This window comes from Hippocampus guttulatus, chromosome 2 (genome assembly GCF_054856545.1).
Source record: "Hippocampus guttulatus isolate MCC_2025c chromosome 2, RoL_Hgut_1.0, whole genome shotgun sequence".
NCBI lineage: Eukaryota > Metazoa > Chordata > Actinopteri > Syngnathiformes > Syngnathidae > Hippocampus > Hippocampus guttulatus.
Window position 1 is genome coordinate 27,070,144 of NC_141262.1, and position 21,844 is coordinate 27,091,987.

The following is a 21,844-nucleotide window of genomic DNA, read 5'->3' on the forward strand; positions in this document are numbered from 1 at the left end:
TGTGAGCGTTTCCAGCAGCTTACTTGGACATTACAGCATCACCCCCCACCCCACCTTGCAAGAGATAATTCCACAACACTGATGAAACGGTGCCGCTTAGGGAAAGTAGTTCACTTCGAAATGTTATAAATGGCCTTTTTTGATGGCTGGCTTGGTACAAGTGACAGCTTGTAATGTTTACAGCAGCTTTGTTGCGTCTCAAGTCCCCCCCCCCCCCCCCCACGTGACGTTACAATACCAGGAGAGTCTGGCGTTTTCATTAATTCTGTTGTCCGCGAGTCTGCTCCTGAGATGGCTGAAAGAGAAAACGGGAATTGGCTAGCTTCCTCTACTTGTGTTGCTCCCCGACAATAGGTTAGCCGACACGTCGGGTATTCAGGCGGCGTCGATCCTCACTCAGTCGAGGATGGTCAATAATTGTCACGAAAATCTGCCCCTTGGGTCTTTTGCTTCTTTTCTCAATTCATTCCAAGCGAATGGGCTTTTGTTCGCCAGTTCTGAACGGCCGCATCGACAAAAGCAATTTCACGACGGGGGGATCGACGGATGACTCGAGGTCCAAAAACACACCAAATCAACAGAGCTGAGAAGAGTAAGAGGCGGAGATCAAGAGATTTGTCAGGCGTTCCATTTTTTTCATGATTGTTTGTTTTGCCCCTGCTTCCATCCGAAGGGGCCGTTGAGCTTCTTGTTGGCTTATCTTCACAACAAATTGCTCGACACGTGTCCATGCCGAGCAACGGGACTCCATCAGATTTGTTTAGGGGCTTATTTGTCCGCGTCGGAGCAAGAACCTGATTGATTTTGATTGATCAATGGCCACGGTGCCTTTTTGTTTTTCAGTTACCAGCCAAGGCATTTATGACTCCCCCGCCCCGGACGCAAGCATGCACACGAATCCAGCGCGTCCGACTTTTGTCTGAGCTATTCTGCCATGTTGATTCCAAATCAATTCATTTCGAAACAAACGATTGTGCGTACGCAGGGAATAACGTGATCATTAGCGGACTTGCAACAAAACATTAAAGAGCCTTTGGTGGAGGTCCGCAGAACGCGTTTCCTTCCAGCCGAGGGTGAAAGACGCTTTATTTACCAGCCCGTGTCTGTCGGAACACATTAAGCAAATGGGACCGCATGTAAGAATGTCTCATTAGCATCTTGACGGGGACAAAACTTTCCTTTCCTGACACCAAACCATTTGCCCTGACCTTGGGCGGCATTGTCTTAGCCCTAATGACAAGCGGCGCGTACTTGAACCCACGCAGCTTGCTCCATTAGGGTACCCTTGAAATGATCTGGACATTCCCGTTTGTTGCCCGCGCTGGCCCATTAAGCAGCAGTTGGGCGAAAAGACCGCGAGTGGCTGCGGAGTCTTGACATTTCTTGTGGCGCCCGCTCTTGTTCCGGCGCTGCCATCCTGCCTCGTACCTTGGAGATAAGTCGCCTTGCCAAGGTGTTTGACTGCGCCGCTCCCGTTCGTCTCATATCTCCACTCTGGTCGCCTCCCGCCTCCTCATTACTCGCCCTCCCCCCAACCCCCGCCACACTCCCATCTCTGCTGTCTCCCCACGGCTTTGCAAAGATAAGATGTGCTGTCCCAGGGGAGTGCCGGGTGTCGATAGCAATGTGCTGCTATCATTAGTAAACTGCCAGACTGCCTCCAACCCGCCGCCTGCCCCTCTCCTCTCTTGACCTTCAGCACGCAACATTCCGCCTTCGCGTCTTTGGAATCTTTCATACAAATGAAAGATTCCAAAGACGCCGGAGATTCACTTGTCCTCTGTCCACACCGGTTTGCGCGCACGGGCAAGAAGATGCATGTGTTTCTCGGAGAGCCATTGGAGCAAATTTGTTTCGTGGTAGGATCTGAAAGCGGATTTCAGGGGAAAGGACAAAAGAACACGAACCTCCTCCAGTCCTATAATGAATTTGCCAAATTCCAGGAGGGCTTGTCGGTCACTTTAAACAGAGCTCAGTCGAAATCGCATTTGTCTAAATGTACAACAACGAGGAGAATTAATTTTGTCCCATAAATCTGATTACGAGTCGTGTATTGGGTTAAGCTCACCAAATGTAAATTGCTGAGAAGACTATTGAGAAAAGCAAAGGATTATCGAGAAATAGAATCAATTTATAGTTGCTTTTACCCTCCCCCTCAAAGTCCTCAGTCCTCTTATTTCGGATGGGAGTCAAAACGATCGGTCTTCCGCCCTCGCCGCGTCCCCGTTGCGGCTAGACCAGGTGTCGGGAACCCAAAATGTTGAATATAGGACAACCCCCCCCCCCCCCCCAAAAAAAAACAAATATGTCTGGAGCCGCAAAAAAATAAAAGCCTTCTATAAAACTTACAATGAACGTAACATATGCTGTATGTATGTAGGAGACTGGACTGTCTCAGAATTGTTTGTTATTCATTCCTTTGTTGTGTGTTCACAAACGCCCCCATAGAATTTATTTTGTAATTCCCTCGCTTGATTTTTTTTTGTTTTGGTGCATTATTTTCGCTTTTCTTAGTGTCAGTGAGGCGATCATTAATTTCCGTTTTTCGGAGGCTGTCTTTGAACGCCTCTCGAGTTGAACGAGAAGAGAGAAGGCACGGAGTCGGACGCAGACGTTTCAGTGTTTGTCGAGACTGTTAAAAGCATAAAGTGTACGTTTTAAAAAAACAACACCACAGCTTTCCTTTTCTGGAGCTGCAACATGTATCGATATCTATTTGAGCTATATTAGCCTACTATCAAAATCTTTTTCCATTTTCAAACATTTTTTATAAAGCTCCAGGGAGCCCCTAGATGTCGCTAAAGAGCCGCATGCGGCTCTGGAGCCGCGTATTGCCGACCCTCGGGCTAGACAGACAGATAACTCCTTCAATGACCACACCATTGATGTTTCTGGCAATTTAATCACAGGCTAGTCAAGAAGGTGTAAATCTGGAACAGACAAACATAAAAACACTTACATGTTGCAACGTTACAGCGTGCCCCACTTGTCTGACGCTTGACGAACGCGTGACTACGCTAGTGTTGCTAACGTTTGCGAGCTAATCAGCTAATTGTTTGTTTGTTTGTTTGTTTGTTTATTGAACATAAAACATATATACAGTAATAATTTGACAGAAAATAAGGTACATAAAAAAAGTAAAAAGAAAGAAATCAATCTTCATTCAACACAGTTATTATGTTCAAGGGAGTAGGAAGAAGTAAAAAAATTTTCTAGTCCTACCCCGTTATGTGATTGTATCTAATAAATCATTTTTATATCAATCAGAAAAGAAAAAAGTAAATAGAAAGAAGTCTCCATTAAGGCTCATACTTTACCCTTTACCGTGATATTTTTACAACTTTTGGTTTGTATCGGGATTATATACTTCCACACCCTGACACTCTTGTGTCAATTTTCTCTTGTATTCATAATGGATATTTATATACCTTTCTCTATTTATCAACTTATTTCTGATTTATCATTATATTTAATGTTTTGAATTTATCATTTTAACTCTGATTGATGTAGGTTGTTTGTACTATTTTTTTGAATTTGTTTTTGAACTCAGCAAGCGATTTACTCATTTTCAGGTCCGTTTCGAGATTATTCCACAGATTAACACCTTTGATAGATACACTTCTTTGCTTGATGTTTGTTCTTGTTTTGAGTTTTTTGAATAAGTTGGTACCTCTTAAATCATAGCTGCTTTCTCGAATTTCGAAAAACCTCTGAATGTTTTGGCAGAGCAGGTTATTGTGTGCTTTGTACATTAATTGGGCGATTTTAAAGTCAACCAGGTCATAAAATTTCATCGTATTTAATTTGACAAATAGTGGATTTGTGGGTTCCGTATATTTTGATCTATTAATAATTCGAATTGCTTTTTTTTGTATGTTGAGAATAGGGAGTGTGTTTGTTTTGCAGGCATTTCCCCATATTTCCACACAGTAGGTCATATATGGTAATAATAATGAAGTGTATAATGTGTACAAAGATCTCTTATTTAGCACTTCCTTGGTTTTGTAGAGGATCCCTACGGTTTTGGCTATTTTTCTTTTTACGTTATCGATATGTGGCTTCCAACATAGTTTTGAGTCTATTACTAATCCGAGAAACTTGGTTTCATACGCTCTTTCTATCTCAATTGAGTTTACCATAATTTTAGCTTGGTGTTTGATTGGTCTTGTGCCAAAAACAATTAACTTCGATTTTTTCAGGTTAAGTGACAATTTATTTCTGTCGAACCAGTTTTTTAATTTGTTTAATTCGTTTTCTACGGTTGTCAGGAGCTGTTTCAGATTTATTCCAGAACAGTAGAAAGTTGTATCATCAGCAAATAGGACACATTTAAATTGTTTTGAGACCTTGCAGATATCATTTATATATAAGATGAATAGTTTTGGACCAAGCACTGACCCCTGAGGAACTCCGTGAGTGATTTTCAGTTGATTCGTTTTTTTATTGTTGAGTTGCACGTACTGATATCTGTTTTCTAAATAACTTTTTATCCATTTATAAGATACACCTCTAATGCCATATCTTTCTAGTTTTTTCAATAATATACTGTGATCTATTGTGTCAAAAGCTTTTTTTAGATCTAGGAAAACCCCAACAGTAAATTCTTTGTTGTCTATATTAGTGGCTATTGCTTCCACAAACTCCATAACTGCCATTGAGGTGGTCCGTTTTTCCCTGAAGCCATATTGATTCTCACTTAACAGCGCATGCTTTTGTATAAAGCTATCAAGTCTGCGAGAAAATAGTTTTTCTAATATTTTTGAAAATTGTGGTAGTAGTGATATTGGTCTATAATTTGTAAACCGATGTCTTTCTCCACTTTTATAGATTGGAATAACTTTAGCAATTTTCATTTTTGATGGAAAGATACCAGCTTTGAATGACAGGTTGCATATGTGTGTGAAAGATCGCACTACATATTCTATAATCTGCTTTATTATTGTCATGTCAATATTAAAGCAATCAGTTGACTTTTTATTTTTAAAAGTTTTTATAATATTTGATACTTCTTCTTGTTTTACAGCAGTAAGGAACGTCGTGGAGGAGTTTTTTTCTACATATCTATCTATTTCAAACAAGTTTGTTGGATCAGGAATTTGTTTTGCTAGGTTACTGCCGATGTTGACAAAATACTCATTAAATTCAGTTGCTATTTCTGCAGTTTTTTCCAAAATAGTATTTTTGCCTTTGATAAAATACTCTGGATAATCCATTTTTTTAGGACTATTTCTGATTACTTGGTTAAGTATCTTCCATATTTCTTGTGTGTTACTTTTATTCTGCTCTAATAGTGCATGATAATGATCTCTTTTATAATATTTACTAGTTTATTTTTATAGGTCTTATATATTTTTTCTGCTTCTTCAGTTCTCAATTTTAAAAACAATTTATATAAATTGTTTTTCTTTTTACATGCGTTTTCTATGCCTTTCGTTATCCATGGCTTACTTGGGTCTTTATACTTTTTGGAGACTTTAGTTAATGGAAAATGTTTATCATATAAGGAGATTATGGTAGACTGAAATACTTCAAACGCTGTATTTGGGTCTTCGTTTGAGTAGACCTCGGTCCAGTTTTGTTTTTCTAGGTCTTGCTTAAAGGCGTCGGTGGAGCGTTGGGTTCTTAGTCTTATTTCTGTTATGTGAGTTGTTGACTTAGCTTTTCTATCAAAATAATTATGAAAAACTGCTATTGCTATCGTAAATGCTAACTAAACAATTGGAACGCCAGACAAATGAAAATATACGACAAACACACCCCACTAATTAGTAATATGACAAACATTTACATAATAAATTTACATACAGTCTGTGCTTGGCCTACGTAATGAAGTTGCAATCCATCGTTCGGAGGTTCCCCGCCCAACGTGAAACAGGAAGTGTCTCACGCAGCAACATCCGGTGTGCCCTTCACAATATCAAATTGACATTACAAAATAAAGCAGCTCTGTAACTATAGAAACAGAAAACAAATGTTACATGGCTCTTCAGGAGCCAGAACAATCGGAAATCAAGGAAACAGCAGCCCAAATTGATCTCAGGGCGGTGGTCCAGAGTAATCCAAATGTAGAAACTTTCTAGGAATTCAGATACGTTTATTTTTTCCAATGAACACAGAATTGTTGCCGTCTGGCCTGCAGTGGCCAGCCCGAGTGCGAATTCGGTGAAAACGATCGGCTGAAATCATCCCTTTCACTGTTTTTATTAAATCTAGTTTGATCTTTTTCCACATCGGTGCAGTGTCTATTATGAGCCTGTTGCCTGCCATCGATCACTTGCCACCCATGGGAAGTGTTTTCTGTCTTTCATTTTCTTTCTTCTTAAAAAAGCAAAACAAAACAAAAAAAAAAAACCTGAACCAGAACACCCACGGTTTCAAACGCGCTAGCTTTTAGCTGGCATTAATGTTCAAGCACCACTGATCAGCAGAAGAAAATAAGAGCGTCCTGCGAAGAATGCATAACTCCAACCAACACAACAGAAACTATCAATGCAGCCATTCATTATTGGATATCCCGCAACGGTTTGGGCCACCACTAACGGTTCCCAAATGTGAGAAGGTTTTCCGCAGAATCGATGGACCTCAGCCGGTCGCCTCCCGATCACTGTCGGCTTCATTCAGCCGCTTCCTGTAGAAATATCAAAGGCTTCATTTGGAATTGCCACAGAGAAAAATATCAATATCGAGACATCCTCCCAGGTGGAAATATGCCATATTGTTCAATTAGTGAACATTTGTCTCACGCCGAACACCTCCTCTTCATATCAGTTCCATCCGCGTGATCGTCTTCGTTTGACCCCACATCTCGTTTTGGCTCCTTTCATCCTGACTGCCGTGTCGCCGTGATCCAAATCAGTCAGCCTACTTATTTATTTCTCTTGATCTGGAAGAGGACGTCTTAACCGCAAAGGCGCATTTGTCTGGCGCAGGTTTTTTTAACTTTTCTTTTCGTCTTTGTCGTAGAGATTTCATGTGACGTCTGCAAAGGCCGTCTCTCACAGATTAACTTTTCACCCCCAAAAATTTTTTGACAGCGCAATGGAGTTCAGGACAAAGCTTCTGTTTGATGAAAGTAAATTCGTCCATCTCTTTACTTCTTTAAAAACTCGAAAATTATATCAAATAGCCTTTTTTTTTTGGCCTTAGCTGATAACAAAACCCAATGATGCAAAGCTGCCTTGACAATATCTGCTTCTGAACTATGATTAGAGTTGTTTTGTGTAGACCTATTTTCTTTTCAGTGTTACCCGCCGTATTAATGAATCATTTATTTTTGAACACAAATACGTAATAAAAAGGTGCTTTTGTCAATATGTTCTTGACATTTTTTTTTTTTTAATTGGTTGATCACAACCCCTTCAGAGCAGTGAACACACACATGCCTTTTGTAGAGCAGACATTCGCCACATTCCTGCGCGAAGCCCTCGCAGGGCTTCAAACCTCGGGCAATGTGGAATCCATTCTAATAGCAAACACCTCCAGGATAAAGGGAATGGCTGGTAAGGGCAACGCAGAATGAAACGGCATAGATGTGCGATGGTATTCCTCCTCGGGCAAGTTTACAAAAGTACTCCCACTTGGGGAACCATGTTTAGGGGCAAGGTCTGCCAATTAACCTTCAACTCTGAAATGATCTGGACTTAAAATTTTGTTCCAAGAAGTCAATTGATGGAAATGAGAACACTAGCTAGTCAGCGAGCTAAGCCGTTAGCTAGCTAAGCCGTGTTCTCATTTCCATCAATTGACTTCTTGGAACTAGCTAGCTAGCGTTCTGTATTTTAACCCCCGTAAATTAAGTGACTAATGTGTCCATTTTTTTGTTTTCTTCTTCCTGCTCCCCGTTTGGATTCTTCGATGAAGCTGAGGAGTACGCCGCCGAAGGTAAGAGCTCACCTCTTTGACCAAGTCAGACAGTAGCCGCTGACGCGGGCTGCTTGCTCATGCTCTGCGCATTGTCACGGTGGACTGCGGTTTGAAGTGACTTCCAGGGGGGCCAAAATTGACCGTTTCCCACTCGAGTGGCAACCCCCTCTCAGCCGACACTGTTATTTTCCTGTTTATTTTCTGCTCTTCCAGGATTTACTTTGGACGCCGTTTGACTCGTCGATAACTCGTGCTTGATTTCGGTTTGTCACCTGTCCTTACGTATGGACAGATTGTTTCCCAACAACACGGTCACATCAACAATATGTGATTTCTGTGCTGGGAAGTCGCTGCTTAAACGTGCGTATGATTGCCGTTGAGTTGCAGCTGGTTGATGACCTGTCAAATTGTGAAATAACGTTGCTCAGTTCCTCGCACCAAATGTATTTTCCAATCCAAAAGAGAAAAATAAGTGGACGGTTTGCTTGTGGTCATTTGAATAATGCTGCTTTTATTGTATGTAAAATCCGCGTGCTTGCAGGCAGCTTGGAGCTGACATTTTTGTCATTTACTTCTGACGTGAGGAAGCGCAAGGCTGTTCTAAAATTGTTTGCGTGGGTCAGTGTTTGTGTGGGAGGGCATGTCAGCTGCTGTTCAAGGAGAAAACAAGCGTGTTTTTTGTCCCATATTCTGACATTCGGAGCGCTAGGCCTGTTTTATTTGTCTGTTATTTGCTGAGTCATACGGTGTACAAGTGTCTCATATGAATCATACTTTCAGAGCCCTCCATGACTTTTCATGTCATTCGCAAAGAAACGGTCAGTGATTATGTTGTAATTCTCTTGCTTTGTACGCGGTGTGTCGAACACAGCGTGAAACATGATGTGGTGCTTTGATTTTTTAAATTTTTTTATTTTTTAACGCATTCACACCCGACCGGAGAAGTAAACAACTTTTACAATTCCCAAATGGAGAGTCGATAAATGTAAATGAATTTTACTCCCGGAGTCGTCCGGTTTATTTTCAGAGCAAGCAGTGCTTATAAAGGCGATGAGTTGGACTCTGGTAGCACGCCTCTTCGCTATTTTTAAGGGGGGGGGGGTCCTCCCCCCTTTGACCCTCTTGGGCTAATTAGACTCACTGACCGTGCGCGTTCAAAGGTGTTGTGAGATTGATGACGGTGAGGTACAGAAACCCGGCGGTGTTTTCGGAAAGCGATCGCTGGGCCACGCTTGAACACTGTGTCTCGCGGATTGATGATGTTACCGCGACACTGAGACGCTTTCATCGGCAAACAAGGCGCGCGCTGCCGTTTGCGTCCTTATAGCAAGCATGCGCCCATCACTTGCTTCTTCACCTCAAGTCTGATCTGTCGTCTCAATATTCCAACACCTCCCACTCTGTTGTTGTTGTTAGCCAACGGTTGAAATGTGCTTCACGGTCCCACGGAGGTTCGACAAATGGTTCTGTGACCTAAGCGCCTACTTGGTAGCCGTGGCGCTCTCAGCATTGCTTGTCCAGGTTCAAATGTGATGCAAACAGTTTCCACAAGCTGATTGGGATTGGTGCATTTGAAAAGGCGCGACACACGCGGGCCGTTTTGAATTTCCTCGCCTTCTTTCACCCGACGATTGGACAGAGCGCGAGCAGGCCGAGTTTAAACGGGCGCCGGCTCTCGTGCGATTGGACGTCGGCAGATTAAATGCGACCCTGGTCAATTTGTCTGATTTAATGTTGGGATGGGGGATGTTAAGGCCCCAACCAAGCTGATCGTAATCAATCTGATCAAGGCTAATGATCGTTTCTGTCTCGGTCATCAGACCTCCGACCTAATCCTGGTTTCTCATCATCCTCCCTCCTCGCTGTGGAGAAAATGGCTCGGTGTTGGCTCGAGATACCGGATTACACATTGAGTGGGGCCCTGTAGTTAAATGAGATTGTTTGGGATCACCCGCAATAGACGAAAGATTTCGTGCTTATTTTATCCCTGGGGAAAGAAACATCATCAAGCCAAAACTTTGGCATGGAGGCCTCAAAAAGAGATAACAGAGCAGTGACGATATTAAATGGACTCGTGTCGTTTGGGTATTAACCCAGATTCCCTTTGTTCTTTTGCACTCATGTCGTCCATCGTTATTGGAAGACCAATATTGGGGGGACGAAAACATTGCTGACACCGGTTGAGATGTGGCCCAAAATGTCCAACTTTGAAGATCAAACTCATGAGGCATTCGATGAAATGACCTTCTGATCGATGAGTCAACATTGAGCCGTTGTTCACGAACGCGGACGAGAGGCAATCAATATGCAGATGACGGCCGACTTGCTTCTTTTGAACACGCACAAAAACACACGCAGAGGGAAAATGGGAATCTGCGAGTGCTGGCCGATTCCTTTTGTGTACCTGCGGCCTTTTTCCAGATTCAATTATGCCGTGAAATGCCAGCGACTGCAAAGCTTCGACTTTGACACAGGGGGGGGCTAGATTGTGCCGGCTGAAAGAAGTTCATCCTCCCGCCCGTCCCGTTGCCTTCTGTCTCGCTGCGGAGCCGAAAGGTTGAGGGAAATGCCACGCTCACGTCGCCCACGCGCGCTGATGTCCTTGTTTGACAGCCTCGCGCTTGTTGTCCCTTTTTTTTTTTCCTTCCCCGAAACAAAATGACTCGTTTCATCGGAGATGATAACGTGCGTTAATGAACAGGAACGTTCGTGGGAGTAACCTTCGAACCGCTGCGGACCTTCGCCGCGTTTCTAAAAAAAAAAAAGTGCACAAGCTCAGCGTTGTTTCCTGCATTTTTCAAGCATTAGCTCATTTCAAGGTCGCCCTGATTTGTGTTGCGTCCTCTCCGTGAGCTCCTGATAAACAAAAGCGGACATTTCTGACAAAATGAAATGCTGAACTGTCTATTCTACTCCCATGGACGGGCCTCCCCACACGATTTTACTCTCTCCGCTGTCACTTCTCCTCTGATGAGTAATCAGAAATGAGGCGGACTTGTTCAGCAGATGCCAAAAAGGCTTTGTGCTCGACAACATTCTCGTCTCTCAATCGTACACACTATGGAGGTGAATGAAGGTCCTCGGCCCTCGGTTCTATGGATCCTGCCGTAATTGTTGACCTAGGATCAAAACCTCTGCCTCGCTGTGCGGTACGGTCAACTAAGAAAAGGTCAACAAGTCGCTTGTTGGGTAATTCGGCTGAATGACTGCAATGCACTTTACTTTGGACTCAGCCAATCCTCCATGCAGCGTCTCCAGTTGGTCCAGAATGCTGCTGCTTGCCTCTTGACTGGTACTCGTAAGAGGGAGCACATAACTCCATCCCTTCACTGGCTCTCGATACATTTTCGAGTTCTTTTGAAGATCCTATTATTTGGTTTCAAATCTTGAAATGGCCTCGCTCCACCTGACCTCTCTGAGGTCCTCCGTCTGCGGACCGGCCATTATTAGAGGTACCGAGGAGTAAGCGGAGGTTTGGAGGGGACCGAGCCTTTTCCGTTGCTGGTCCCTCTCTTTGGAATGACCTCCCACTGAGCATTCGGCAAGCCCCCCCTCACTGGCCATCTTTAAAACTCGTCTCAAAACTCATTTGTATTCTTTGGCTTTTGACTCGAGAAATACAGTTAATTTGAGGAACTCCAACCAGGACCCTGACAGGCGCCTCCAAGTGGAAGAGCTTCTTCCTACCCGTTACGTCCGCCATCGCTATTCATAAAGTTGCCTTGACCTTTTTGTGGAAATGTTCGGGCAAATTAGTTGTCAGAGCCCTGGACGTGGTAGCCTTGCCGAGCCCCGAATGCACCGCCGTGTGCATCTTGCTTATTTTTCTCCTTCCTGGAACCGTCTGCAATTCCACTTGTGGAGATAATTGCACATATTAGACCCAAACTCTAACCCTCAACCTTCAGGCCACGACAACAGTTTTTATTCCTCATGGCACAAAATAAGCACCGCGCAAATCTCGATCCGAGTTTTCCATTTCCATCAATGTTGCTCCCTCGGACTTTAGCAGGGCGTGATGGAAACGATTGGCTTTCCTTTTAAGTCTTATTTCCCACGTCGCCCTCAATTTGGCAACTCGTTCTACGACTGAATTAGACGGCGCCTTGTTCAGGGCTAAAAGCTCATCTCTCCGCGGGCTCGCCCCCGCCTTTGATTGTGGAACCTTAGCCTGACGTTCATCAAGCCTTTGGATGACAAGTAAAGATCAAATATGGATTGCGGGTTAATTCAGACCGGCTTCCAAGCGCTGTTACTTGCAATCCTCTAGTTCCTCTCTGCCCGAATGCGCAATTTTATTCCGAGCGCTTGTGAGGCCAAGATAAGCCAAACGTACATCCCGCGTTCGTTCGATCGTATGTCACTCGGTGATTCGCAAGCCAGCCGTGAGCCGCCGTTTGCCCGCCTCCCCGTCAACGCCGCTCACCTTTAGTTGACTGCGGCCGTGATTGAGCGCCGCGGTGGAAAGCGTCGACATTCATTTCATCCATATTTGATGAGCCAATGTCTCACGCTCATTACGCACAACCAGGGGATGCTGGTAATCAGCATTCGCAAACACTTTGAATAATTATTTACCCAGATTGTTGTGTTTATGCATGCATAGAAACGGGTTGATTTGCTCTCTCTGCGCGGACCCCCCCCCCCTCCCCCACCTTATTTCCACGCCCTGCGTAGTAGCTTCCCCACAGCTATGTGATAAAGAGCCCTCTGATTAGGTAATAACAGGACTGATTTCCTGTTGTTGTTTTTAATCATTTGGCTTGCTCGGGCAAACCTCCTGATTTGTTAAGCTAATGTTATTGGTTCCTTCCGCTGAGAATGGCTGTCATCACATCCCCAAATAAACCCGTATGAAGCTGATCCAACGGCACGGTGGGCGACTGGATAGCACGTCCACCTCACAGTGCAGAGGTGCAGTGTTCGATTCCGGCACCAGCCTTGCTGTGTAGAGTTCTCCCTGTGGCTGCGTGGGTTTTCTCCGGGTACTCGGGTTTCCCCCTACATTCCAAAAACATGGCAAACAAAAATACATGGCAGGTTGATGGAACACTCGAAATCAGGGATGTGCGATATGTCGATCACAGTCGGCCGGGAGCCAGCGGACTAATCCCGAGTCGACCGCGAGGGGTGGGAAGAGGAAATGGGGTGGGAGGGTGGGGGGGGGGGGATTTGTGTGGCTTTGTGTTTCGGTTTCGTTCATGTTAGGGGTCGTTCCTGCTGTTGCTCATCATGGCGTGCGTACTGTATGTGCATATGTGCGTGGTTCGGCACCCGTGTGTGTGTGTGTGTGTGTGCGCGTGTGTATATTGCTTGCACATGCATGATCGTGTTGATCGCGGGAAGTTGGTCGCTTCAAAAGCTGATCACCGGTCCAAAATGTTTGGCCACCCCTCTAAATTGTCCTTCGGTGTGAGTGTGAGCGCGGATGCTTGTTCCTGCGATTGGCGGGCGACCAGTTCAGTGTGTACCCCGCCTGCTGCCCGAAGTCAGCCGGGATAGGCTCCGGCAAGCCTGCGGACCTCGTGAGGAAAAAGCGGATTAGATGAACTGATCCAGCACACAGAAGCCAACTAACATGTTTTCTGGACTGCAGACTTCGACTGCGCCACTACTTGGTAGGATCTCGTGAGTCTCCTTTCTACCAGTCCAAGGCAGGATGTGGAGTTGCATCATAATCTAAAACGATCTCATTATGTGCTGTCAAGTAGCATATATCGGGCCTTTGGCTCCGCTTGGCTGGCGGGTACAGATAAAAGTCCAAACGCTCCTTCTGCATAGTGTAATCTGTCATTCGGCGGCATGAAGTAAGCAATGCAACAAAGAGAAAGGTGCACTTTTCATACGGCCGCCCCGAATGTCTGCTGTCCTGTCTGTGAACTTATTTATTCCCCCGGTGGAGCTTTAGCTATGCAAAGACTCGTGTGATACGGCCGATGGCTACAGCGATGCATGAAAAAAAAATACCGTGGCCACCGAGCCCCACTCTCCGTGGAAAGCACGGCAGTTCGACGGGAAGTTTAAATGGGATGGCTCGTCGAGAATTCATCTGGAAGCCGTTATTCCATTTCGAGAAGCGCTGACCTGCTATTTGTAGCCACAACAAGCTAAACGCGCCATTGCCTTTTCTGAATGTATTTCCGGTCGCAGTTCGAAGCTTCTGATCGAGCTGCCGCGTTTGCAGCTTTATTTCAATGATCAGAACACTTTAGAGGTCTGGAGGGAGTTCCGCACTTCATTTTTACATCGTTTCCAAACTCCCACCGAGAGAGCGTTCCAAGCAAGTTCTGCTGCCCGATTGGCGTTTGTCGTCTTTGTCGTCGACCACACACACACACACGCACTTCCAAATGTTTTTAATGGCCGTAATAAAGACATTGGTCCGATTAAAAGCATTCATTCTGTAACTGGTGAGGGGACGAATTAATTTCATCCCGCATTCGCCACAAGACAACAACAACAAAAAATTGTCGTGTGGTTTTAGATGGGGTATAATTGCACTCGATAATAGTTTATTTGCCCAAAACATGCAGTAACGACCGAGATAATTATATTTAGCGGAGAATAACGCAATAACTAAAACTGAGATTTCAAAACATATTTTCGAAAAATAAAATCAATATCGTAACTGAAGCTTCTTATGTTTATAAAATTGACTACAAGTAACTATAACTCAAGTGAAAATGCCCTTTTTTAAAAATCTTTATCTCATTTTAAATGGATTCATTTAGGTATTGCCGAGTATGCTTAGTGACCGTTTTTTTTCCATCCTACACTCGACAAATACAGTAGTACCTCAACTTATGAACTTAAATGGTTCCGTGCCCCTGTTTTTAACTCGAAACGTTCACAAATTAAGGTAAAGGTTCCCATTAAAATGAATGAAAGTGCAGTTAATCTGTTCCAGCAACCAAATTATTATTTACATTTTATATCAGAGAGAAAGAGCGAGAGAGAGAATTAAATATTTTTTTCTGAATAATCAGTGTGTGTCTGAAAATAAATATAGAAGTTATTATCCTCAAATTCTAAGTGAGAAGGGGAGGACAACTCACCCCCAAAAAATAAATCTTCCAAAATAGCACAACAATATTATTCACGTTTTTCTTTTGTCTATTGTCTAGTTGTTGTTGTTGTGGTTGTTTTTATCATTTAAAAAAGGCAAAACAAAACACAAATAAAACGAACAATCTAATATATGCCGGCCATGTGATCTTGAATGTCTTCAAATATCAGTTGCTTGAAGGGTTATATGTACGTTTGCCATTATGTGCTGCTCAACTGTGTTGGTCTGAAATATAAATGTACTTCTTCTAGTTTGAGGTTTAGTTTGACAGTCAACCTCTGGCAAAGGTTCACCAGAAATTGGCCAAATGAGTGGGCTCACTTGTATCCGACACGAATTGATTGAAATAAAAGTTCACCTTAAATTGATGCGATTCATTCAAGCAAATATTTTCGCCCACAACATCCATGTTTTTTTTTTGTTTGTTTGTTTTGGGGGGGTTTTCCCCCTCGGTGCTTTCACTCCTGCAGCTCGCTACTTTCTCTTTCAAGCAGACATGAAGTGACATGAGAAACTTCTTAAATATTTGATGTCACTCCTTTGGCCCTGTGGAAATAATGGGTGCTATAAAAGCCATCGTTTGCTACCAGCCAGAGTAGAGTGCATGTGCGTCTCCCGTCAAGGACGTTGTTTGGTCAGATTCCTGCGTGGAGCCAATTTCTTGTCTTGATTCATATTTCTTTGCCCCAGATTCTGCGTCTGTGTCCCAAAAATAATCGCATCTCCAATTCCAGCCCACGCATTTCCTTTTGTCTTTTGGTCCAACGCTGCCAACGTTTGCCACAGAAATGTTTTGCCGCAACCGCTGAAACTCAAGATTGGAGTTAAAGCGGACATAAAATGGCGAGTCTGGGCCTCCGCAGATCAAAATGAGCTGGGGCATGTCTTTCAAATATTTATTGAAAAAAGAAAAAAAAAGACTCGCTTTCATAAGCAAATGTTAAATGAAATAACCATCCCATCAAATATTCAAATACAACAGATCACCGCCTACATTGAAGAAACTTGCTTGTCTGGCACCTTTATTTGCGATGTCAAAATGTTTACCCGACTGTTCCCGCTGGAGGGTTGTTTTTTTTCCCTCCTCTCAAACCTTTCCACGAATAGGCCACTTCAGGACTCTCGTTGCATTTATTCCAAGTACCTCTTGATTTCCTTTTCTCACACCGACCAATCAATATCTAATGGAGGCTAACACAAAAGCAGCGCAAAGTGCATACGCAGCGTGCGGCCACTCAGCCGCTAAACTTTGAATCAAATGGGCTTCACTCCCGCAGGAGGCCCGTCGGCGTCGGAAGCTCCGACACGTGTACGCACGTGATTTCGTATTTGTTTGCGCAACGCGGGGCTGCAATCAGCCCCGCTGTCCCCGCCGCCCTTTGCCAAAACGTTCAGCAGTCGTGATTTCGCTTCTCCTCGTCGACTCCCACTTGACAAAGGCGGGCATGCCTCGCCATTTTATTTTGATTGCTATTTGAAAGCGCGTTTGGCAGGTTGGCGGCGTGAATACGTCTCATCTGCATGTATTGACACAACGGTGCCGATTTGATTTAACCCCAATAACCATTGATTTGTTCCTGGAAAATCAGATGTAGAAACTTTTTTTTTTCCCAAACAGTCTGACATACAATTCAACACACACACAAGTGCTAACGGAACTGTCCATCAAATCAAATCACTGACACACGGACACGGGTTTCAATCTATTTAGAAAATATACTGCAAGGAGGGTGCCATGGCAACCGTAAGATGATGTCGTCATCGTCTCAGGGCTGAGTGCATCTGTTGACTCCAAAAAGTGAATGTAGAAGTTGTTTTATAAAAATGCTTTTGGCATTTCTATTTTTTTATTTGTGCTTAGAGTGTCACTGTGTGTTTTAGTCACAGCACCTGCATGCTGAAGGTGAAGCGTGCGCATGCACGCACACACACAAATAAAAAACACACAAAAACATATCATAAATCACTCTAGTTTTTTTTTTGTGTTTCCCCCCCAGCCTGTTCTGAGGCACCGCACGTTCCGCAATGGATGGCGCTCATTATTTATGATGGCCTCCACTCAGCCGCCTGTTGCCGCCCCGGCGCGCTGTCAGCCTCCACCTGACGCTAATGCACGGGACGCCACTCGGCCAGTGGATTGATAACGTTGGTTGTGATGGAATAGGCGTGCAAATTATCAGGGGCAGAAATACATCCCGCTCCAACCCCCCCCCGCGACCCCCGATCACTTGGGCCCCTCGTATTATGGCCCGTTGTTGGCAGAGGTCAGTGTTTGTGTTTGAACAAATATGGCAGAGTGAGTTTTGCTATACAGTTTTAATTAAAATTAAATTTAATTAAATGCAAATGTACAGTAAATGAAAACGATTCTGGACGTCAATGCTCAAGTTATTTGCCCTCTAGTGGAAAGGCATGTCATCGAGGCGTAGATAGATGAACAGGAAATGCAGTTGAATACTTTCCTGAGATGCACCGGGTGATCTCAGCACAGTGGTTGGGAGTCAAGAAGGGTAAGCCTGAATCGAATTTAAAAATATTGTATATATGAAAATGGCCCTTGAAAAATCAGACCCAGTCATGATTTATTGCATTGCAAGATTCCAACAAACCGGCTCAAAGAGAGGAGGGCAATATACTGTCGCACTTCATGAGTAACCGAGCCATTTCTTCTACAGTAGTTGTTGACGTGTCCGGCGTCGGCGACGTCGTAGAGATAACGAAACCCCGCCGAGGTAACTGGCAGGCTGGGACTTCAAACCCAAAGCACTTTGGAGTTTGTGTGTTTCGGGCTTTGTCGCTCTTCCTCGCCCGCCTTTCCCTTGCCTTCCCTTCCCCTGGCGGTGACATTTTCCTAAGACGTGTGAAGCCATGAATGACAACGAGGGGGCTCTTTGGAGTGCGTGTCGGCAGAATGGCCTGCCGGAGCGAGATAAGGCGAGGGGAGGCCACCCACGCGCACGCTCACGCCCTCTCACGTGCACGTCGGCCATGTTGGGGGGCAAAAAAGAGTAGGGATGTTCGTTCCCCCCCCCCCCCCCCCTTTGTTTTTGTTTTTTCCAAACCAATATCTGTATAATTCTTCACTCTTGAGTACAGTTAACCTCGTTTATTACGGTTAATGGGGACCAAAACCACCCGCGATAAACGAAAATCAGCGAAGTAGCAACCAATTAACATATACAGGTAAAAATAAATACATAAATATATATCCATCCATTTTCCGAACCGCTTGATCCTCACTAGGGTCGCGGGGGGTGCTGGAGCCTATCCCAGCCGTCTTCGGGCAGTAGGCGGGGGACACCCTGAATCAGTTGCCAGCCAATCGCAGGGCACACAGAGACGAACAACCATCCACGCTCACACTCACACCTAGGGACAATTTAGAACGTCCAAACAGCCTGCCATGCATGTTTTTGGAATGTGGGAGGAAACCGCAGCACCCGGAGAAAACCCATGCAGGCCCGGGGAGAACATGCAAACTCCACACAGGGAGGCCGGAGCTGGAATCGAACCCGGTACCTCTGCACTGTGAAGCCGACGTGCTAACCACTGGACTGGGCCGCCCCATAAATATATACAGTATATATATTTTTTTTAAAGTCCGCAAACAGTCCGGGAGAAGCTGCAAAACAACAGCGAGTCACACAGAGCAACAAATACAGTACTGTACTCCATGTAAAAGGAGGATTTTTTTTTTTTTTAATGAATATGTTTGAAAAAATCCACGATGCACAGAATCCGCGATAAACGAACCGCGAAATAGTGAAGGATCACTGTACTCACTAATACAGAGTCCAGATAACACCAGAACGTTTGATACAAAAAAAAAATCACAATGACAATGAGAAGCCGAAAGTAAAACTACCGCTGCTATGCTCACACGGGAGCTCAATTCAGACTTCCGATATGCGACACGTACTGTATGAGATTCCGTTTGCTCATCCGCCCTTACGTGATCAAAAGCGCGGGCGGGAGAAAGTGCCCGAGTGACGACCGACATCGTCCGTGAATCTGCAAACTTGTAGCCTTTATATTTGACTGCAATCATTTGACGAACATTTGACTTTCACATAATCCCACTCGAAACATAAAGCAGAGACGATTTCCGTGGAAAAAAGGAGATTCAAGAGCGGTACCTCATACACGAAAAATATTTCGACCTCTTCCCGGCTTGCTACTCTGGCGATGTTAGATGATCAATTTTGGGCCGCTGCACGCGGGATCCTATTAACTTCCGGAAAATCAGGTTTTTGTTGTTGTATCACTCGCCGTTGTGCTTTGTGCAAATGCGTGTCACGTCGTAGGCCAATTGCATTCACGTTAGAAGTCGCATTTGTTTTTGTGATGTGAATGAGTAGATAAAACGATCGGATTGAACCAAAAATCCGAATTGGACATCATGCTCTACAATGCGAATGTCACTTGATACTTACATGCATACATCACATTACATTATATGATACTCTGATCGGCCGGCAACAGATTCAGGGTGCCCCCCCCCGCCCCCACCTACTGCCTGAAGACAGCTGGTATTGGCTCCAGCACGCCCTGCAACCCTTGTGAGGATAATGCGGATCAGAAAATAGATGGATACATTATAGTACATATATACTATACATACATATATGACATATATGTATGTATACATACATATATACGTGTGTGTGTGTGTATAAATGTTGCAGAAAACTTGCAATTTTATGCGCGTTGCACATGCGAATATGCTTTGGCTTTTGTAATATATGTTTGAAAGTTGCATCACATCACACATTTGCAGCATCAGATTGTTGTTAGTTTTTCCTCCCAGAAAATCCTCTTTGGAGTCATTATCATTTAGAACATCACACACACACACACACGCACACACACACACACACACACACACACACACATTTTCGACAAGAATGCTCTCTGTCAACCACAGATGCTCATTAATATGCATGACCTCAGCAAGTCACCCCGGGTGGTACGCGCGTGCACACATTCGCACTCTGTTACCACTTTATTTATTTTTTGGCTTTTTGCTTGGCACCGCGCCTGGAGAACGGCAGTGGCAGATGTCCGCCCCCCCCCCCCCCCCCGTTCAGAAACGCAGAGTACCGGTAACCATATCTTTAGGCCTGGGGTTGATCATGGCGATGGAGTGTTGACGAGACATACAGCACCCCCCGCCCCAAACCACCCTTCCCCGCGCTTCCGACCCCGGGCGGGCTCACTTCGAGGGAAAACAGTTGAGGAATGCAAATAAGTCTGAAAAGCTGCCAGCTCATTCAGTCAAAGTTACAATTAGCTCCTTATGTGATACTCATGAAATATTCCAAAAGACGTATTGATTTGGATCTCAGTTTGGAAGCCGTAGCTATTATTAATCTCTGTCCCGCTTACAGCTGCGACCTTTAACTGACAATTAGTTTTAATTAAAGGAGCGTCTGTGGGAATTGATTGACTGTAATCCGCGCCTTTTCAACACATTGTAATTATACATCGCTCCCATCGCGCGATGGGGTTCCTGAGCCAGGTAGTCGAGGTTGATGATCGGGGGAGGGGGAAAGGGGGGGAATCGTATTTCTCGCTCTGAAATCTAGAATCCGATTGATTGTGTTGCGCAGGAGATGTACACTTTGCGGTCGTACTCGGTGGAGGATTTATGAGTTTAGGGCAGACCTAAAGTAATAACTCTTGTCTTGTGACCATAATTAATCTTTTTATATGGCCGCATAATAGCTTCTAATAAGTTTGGGGTCCACCACCACCTCGCAACGTGACAATAAGTAAAGGAAAGAGGAGGGGGCAGGGGAGTGGTTGCACAAGCCTCCGCATTAGCATTCATGGAGCATTGTGGATTAAAGTGTTAATCCTCACACAGTCTTTATTCATTTATTATTATGTTTTGTTTTTTTTTTTTTTTTTTAAATTGTAACGCTGGCCCGGCGCCGAGCTATTTTCTACATTGTAATGTGAATAAAAGTGTCGCGACCGAAATGGAATTTATCGGCACGGAAGTGTCGGCCTTGCCTCAGATTATGACCTCACCGTTTGAGCGTAAATTGCCATATTTTGCCGAAATTTCTTTCTCTCTCGTGTGCATTTAGCGTCACTAATCCACTGTTGGGTGGAGGCCGCTCGGGGATAAGCTGATGTGTGCGTGGCGTCCAGCTGCAGGTGCCATGTAGCTGCTGACAGAGGCATATTGGCGAGGCTCCTCTCATCTCGTGCCAGGTACAGCAGAAGTGGGTGGCGGAGGGGTGGGCACGGTGATCAGCAAGGTAAAAGAATGGGTTTGAAGGATGCAAGAAACCAAACACCAGATGGAGCGCGTTCCTTAAAGAGCTGTCATGGGGCCGACAGCCTCACGCTTCATATGATCTGATGAAGTTGTGACGGGTGGGGAGCAGTTTGCTTGAGCGTGGCCCGCCTGTTCTTATTAGGCAATCCTCCCGTCGCGTGACAACAAGCGTCCAAAAGGACGACCATTTTATATTGTATTCCGAATCACTGACGGGTGACCACGTCACTCCAGACTACATTCATTCCATCCATTTCCCAATCCGCTTGTCCTCACGAAGGTGGCATCGGTGCTGGAGCCTATCACAGCCGTCTTCGGGCAGTAGTGTGGGGACACCCTGAATCGATTGGAAGCCTATCGCAGAGCACACGTAGACAAACAACCATTCACGCTCACGGTCACACCTAGGGACAAATTAGAGTGTTCCGTTAACCTGCCATGCATGCTTTTGGAATGTGAGAGGAAACCGGAGCACCCGGAGAAAAGCCACGCAGGCACGGAGAGAACATGCAAAGCCCACACACAAGAAGGTCGGACCCGGAATCGAATCCTGCCCCTCTGCACTGTGAGGCGGATGTGCTCACCGGTTGCCCACCGTGAGACAACTTTCAATGAGATGCAATTTTTGC

General features: G+C 44.7%; 1 protein-coding gene across 7 annotated transcripts in view; it reads left to right on the forward strand.

Moving 5' to 3' along the window:
- Nucleotides 1-21,844, forward strand: part of nrxn2b (neurexin 2b) — a 282,388-nt gene that overhangs the window by 49,690 nt on the left and 210,854 nt on the right. For all 7 annotated transcript variants that reach the window (XM_086105123.1, XM_086105122.1, XM_086105124.1 and 4 more), the window contains exon 3: nt 7,861-7,881. In XM_086105123.1, the coding sequence (XP_085961249.1) occupies nt 7,861-7,881 (21 nt within the window). The remainder of the gene's footprint in view (nt 1-7,860; nt 7,882-21,844) is intronic.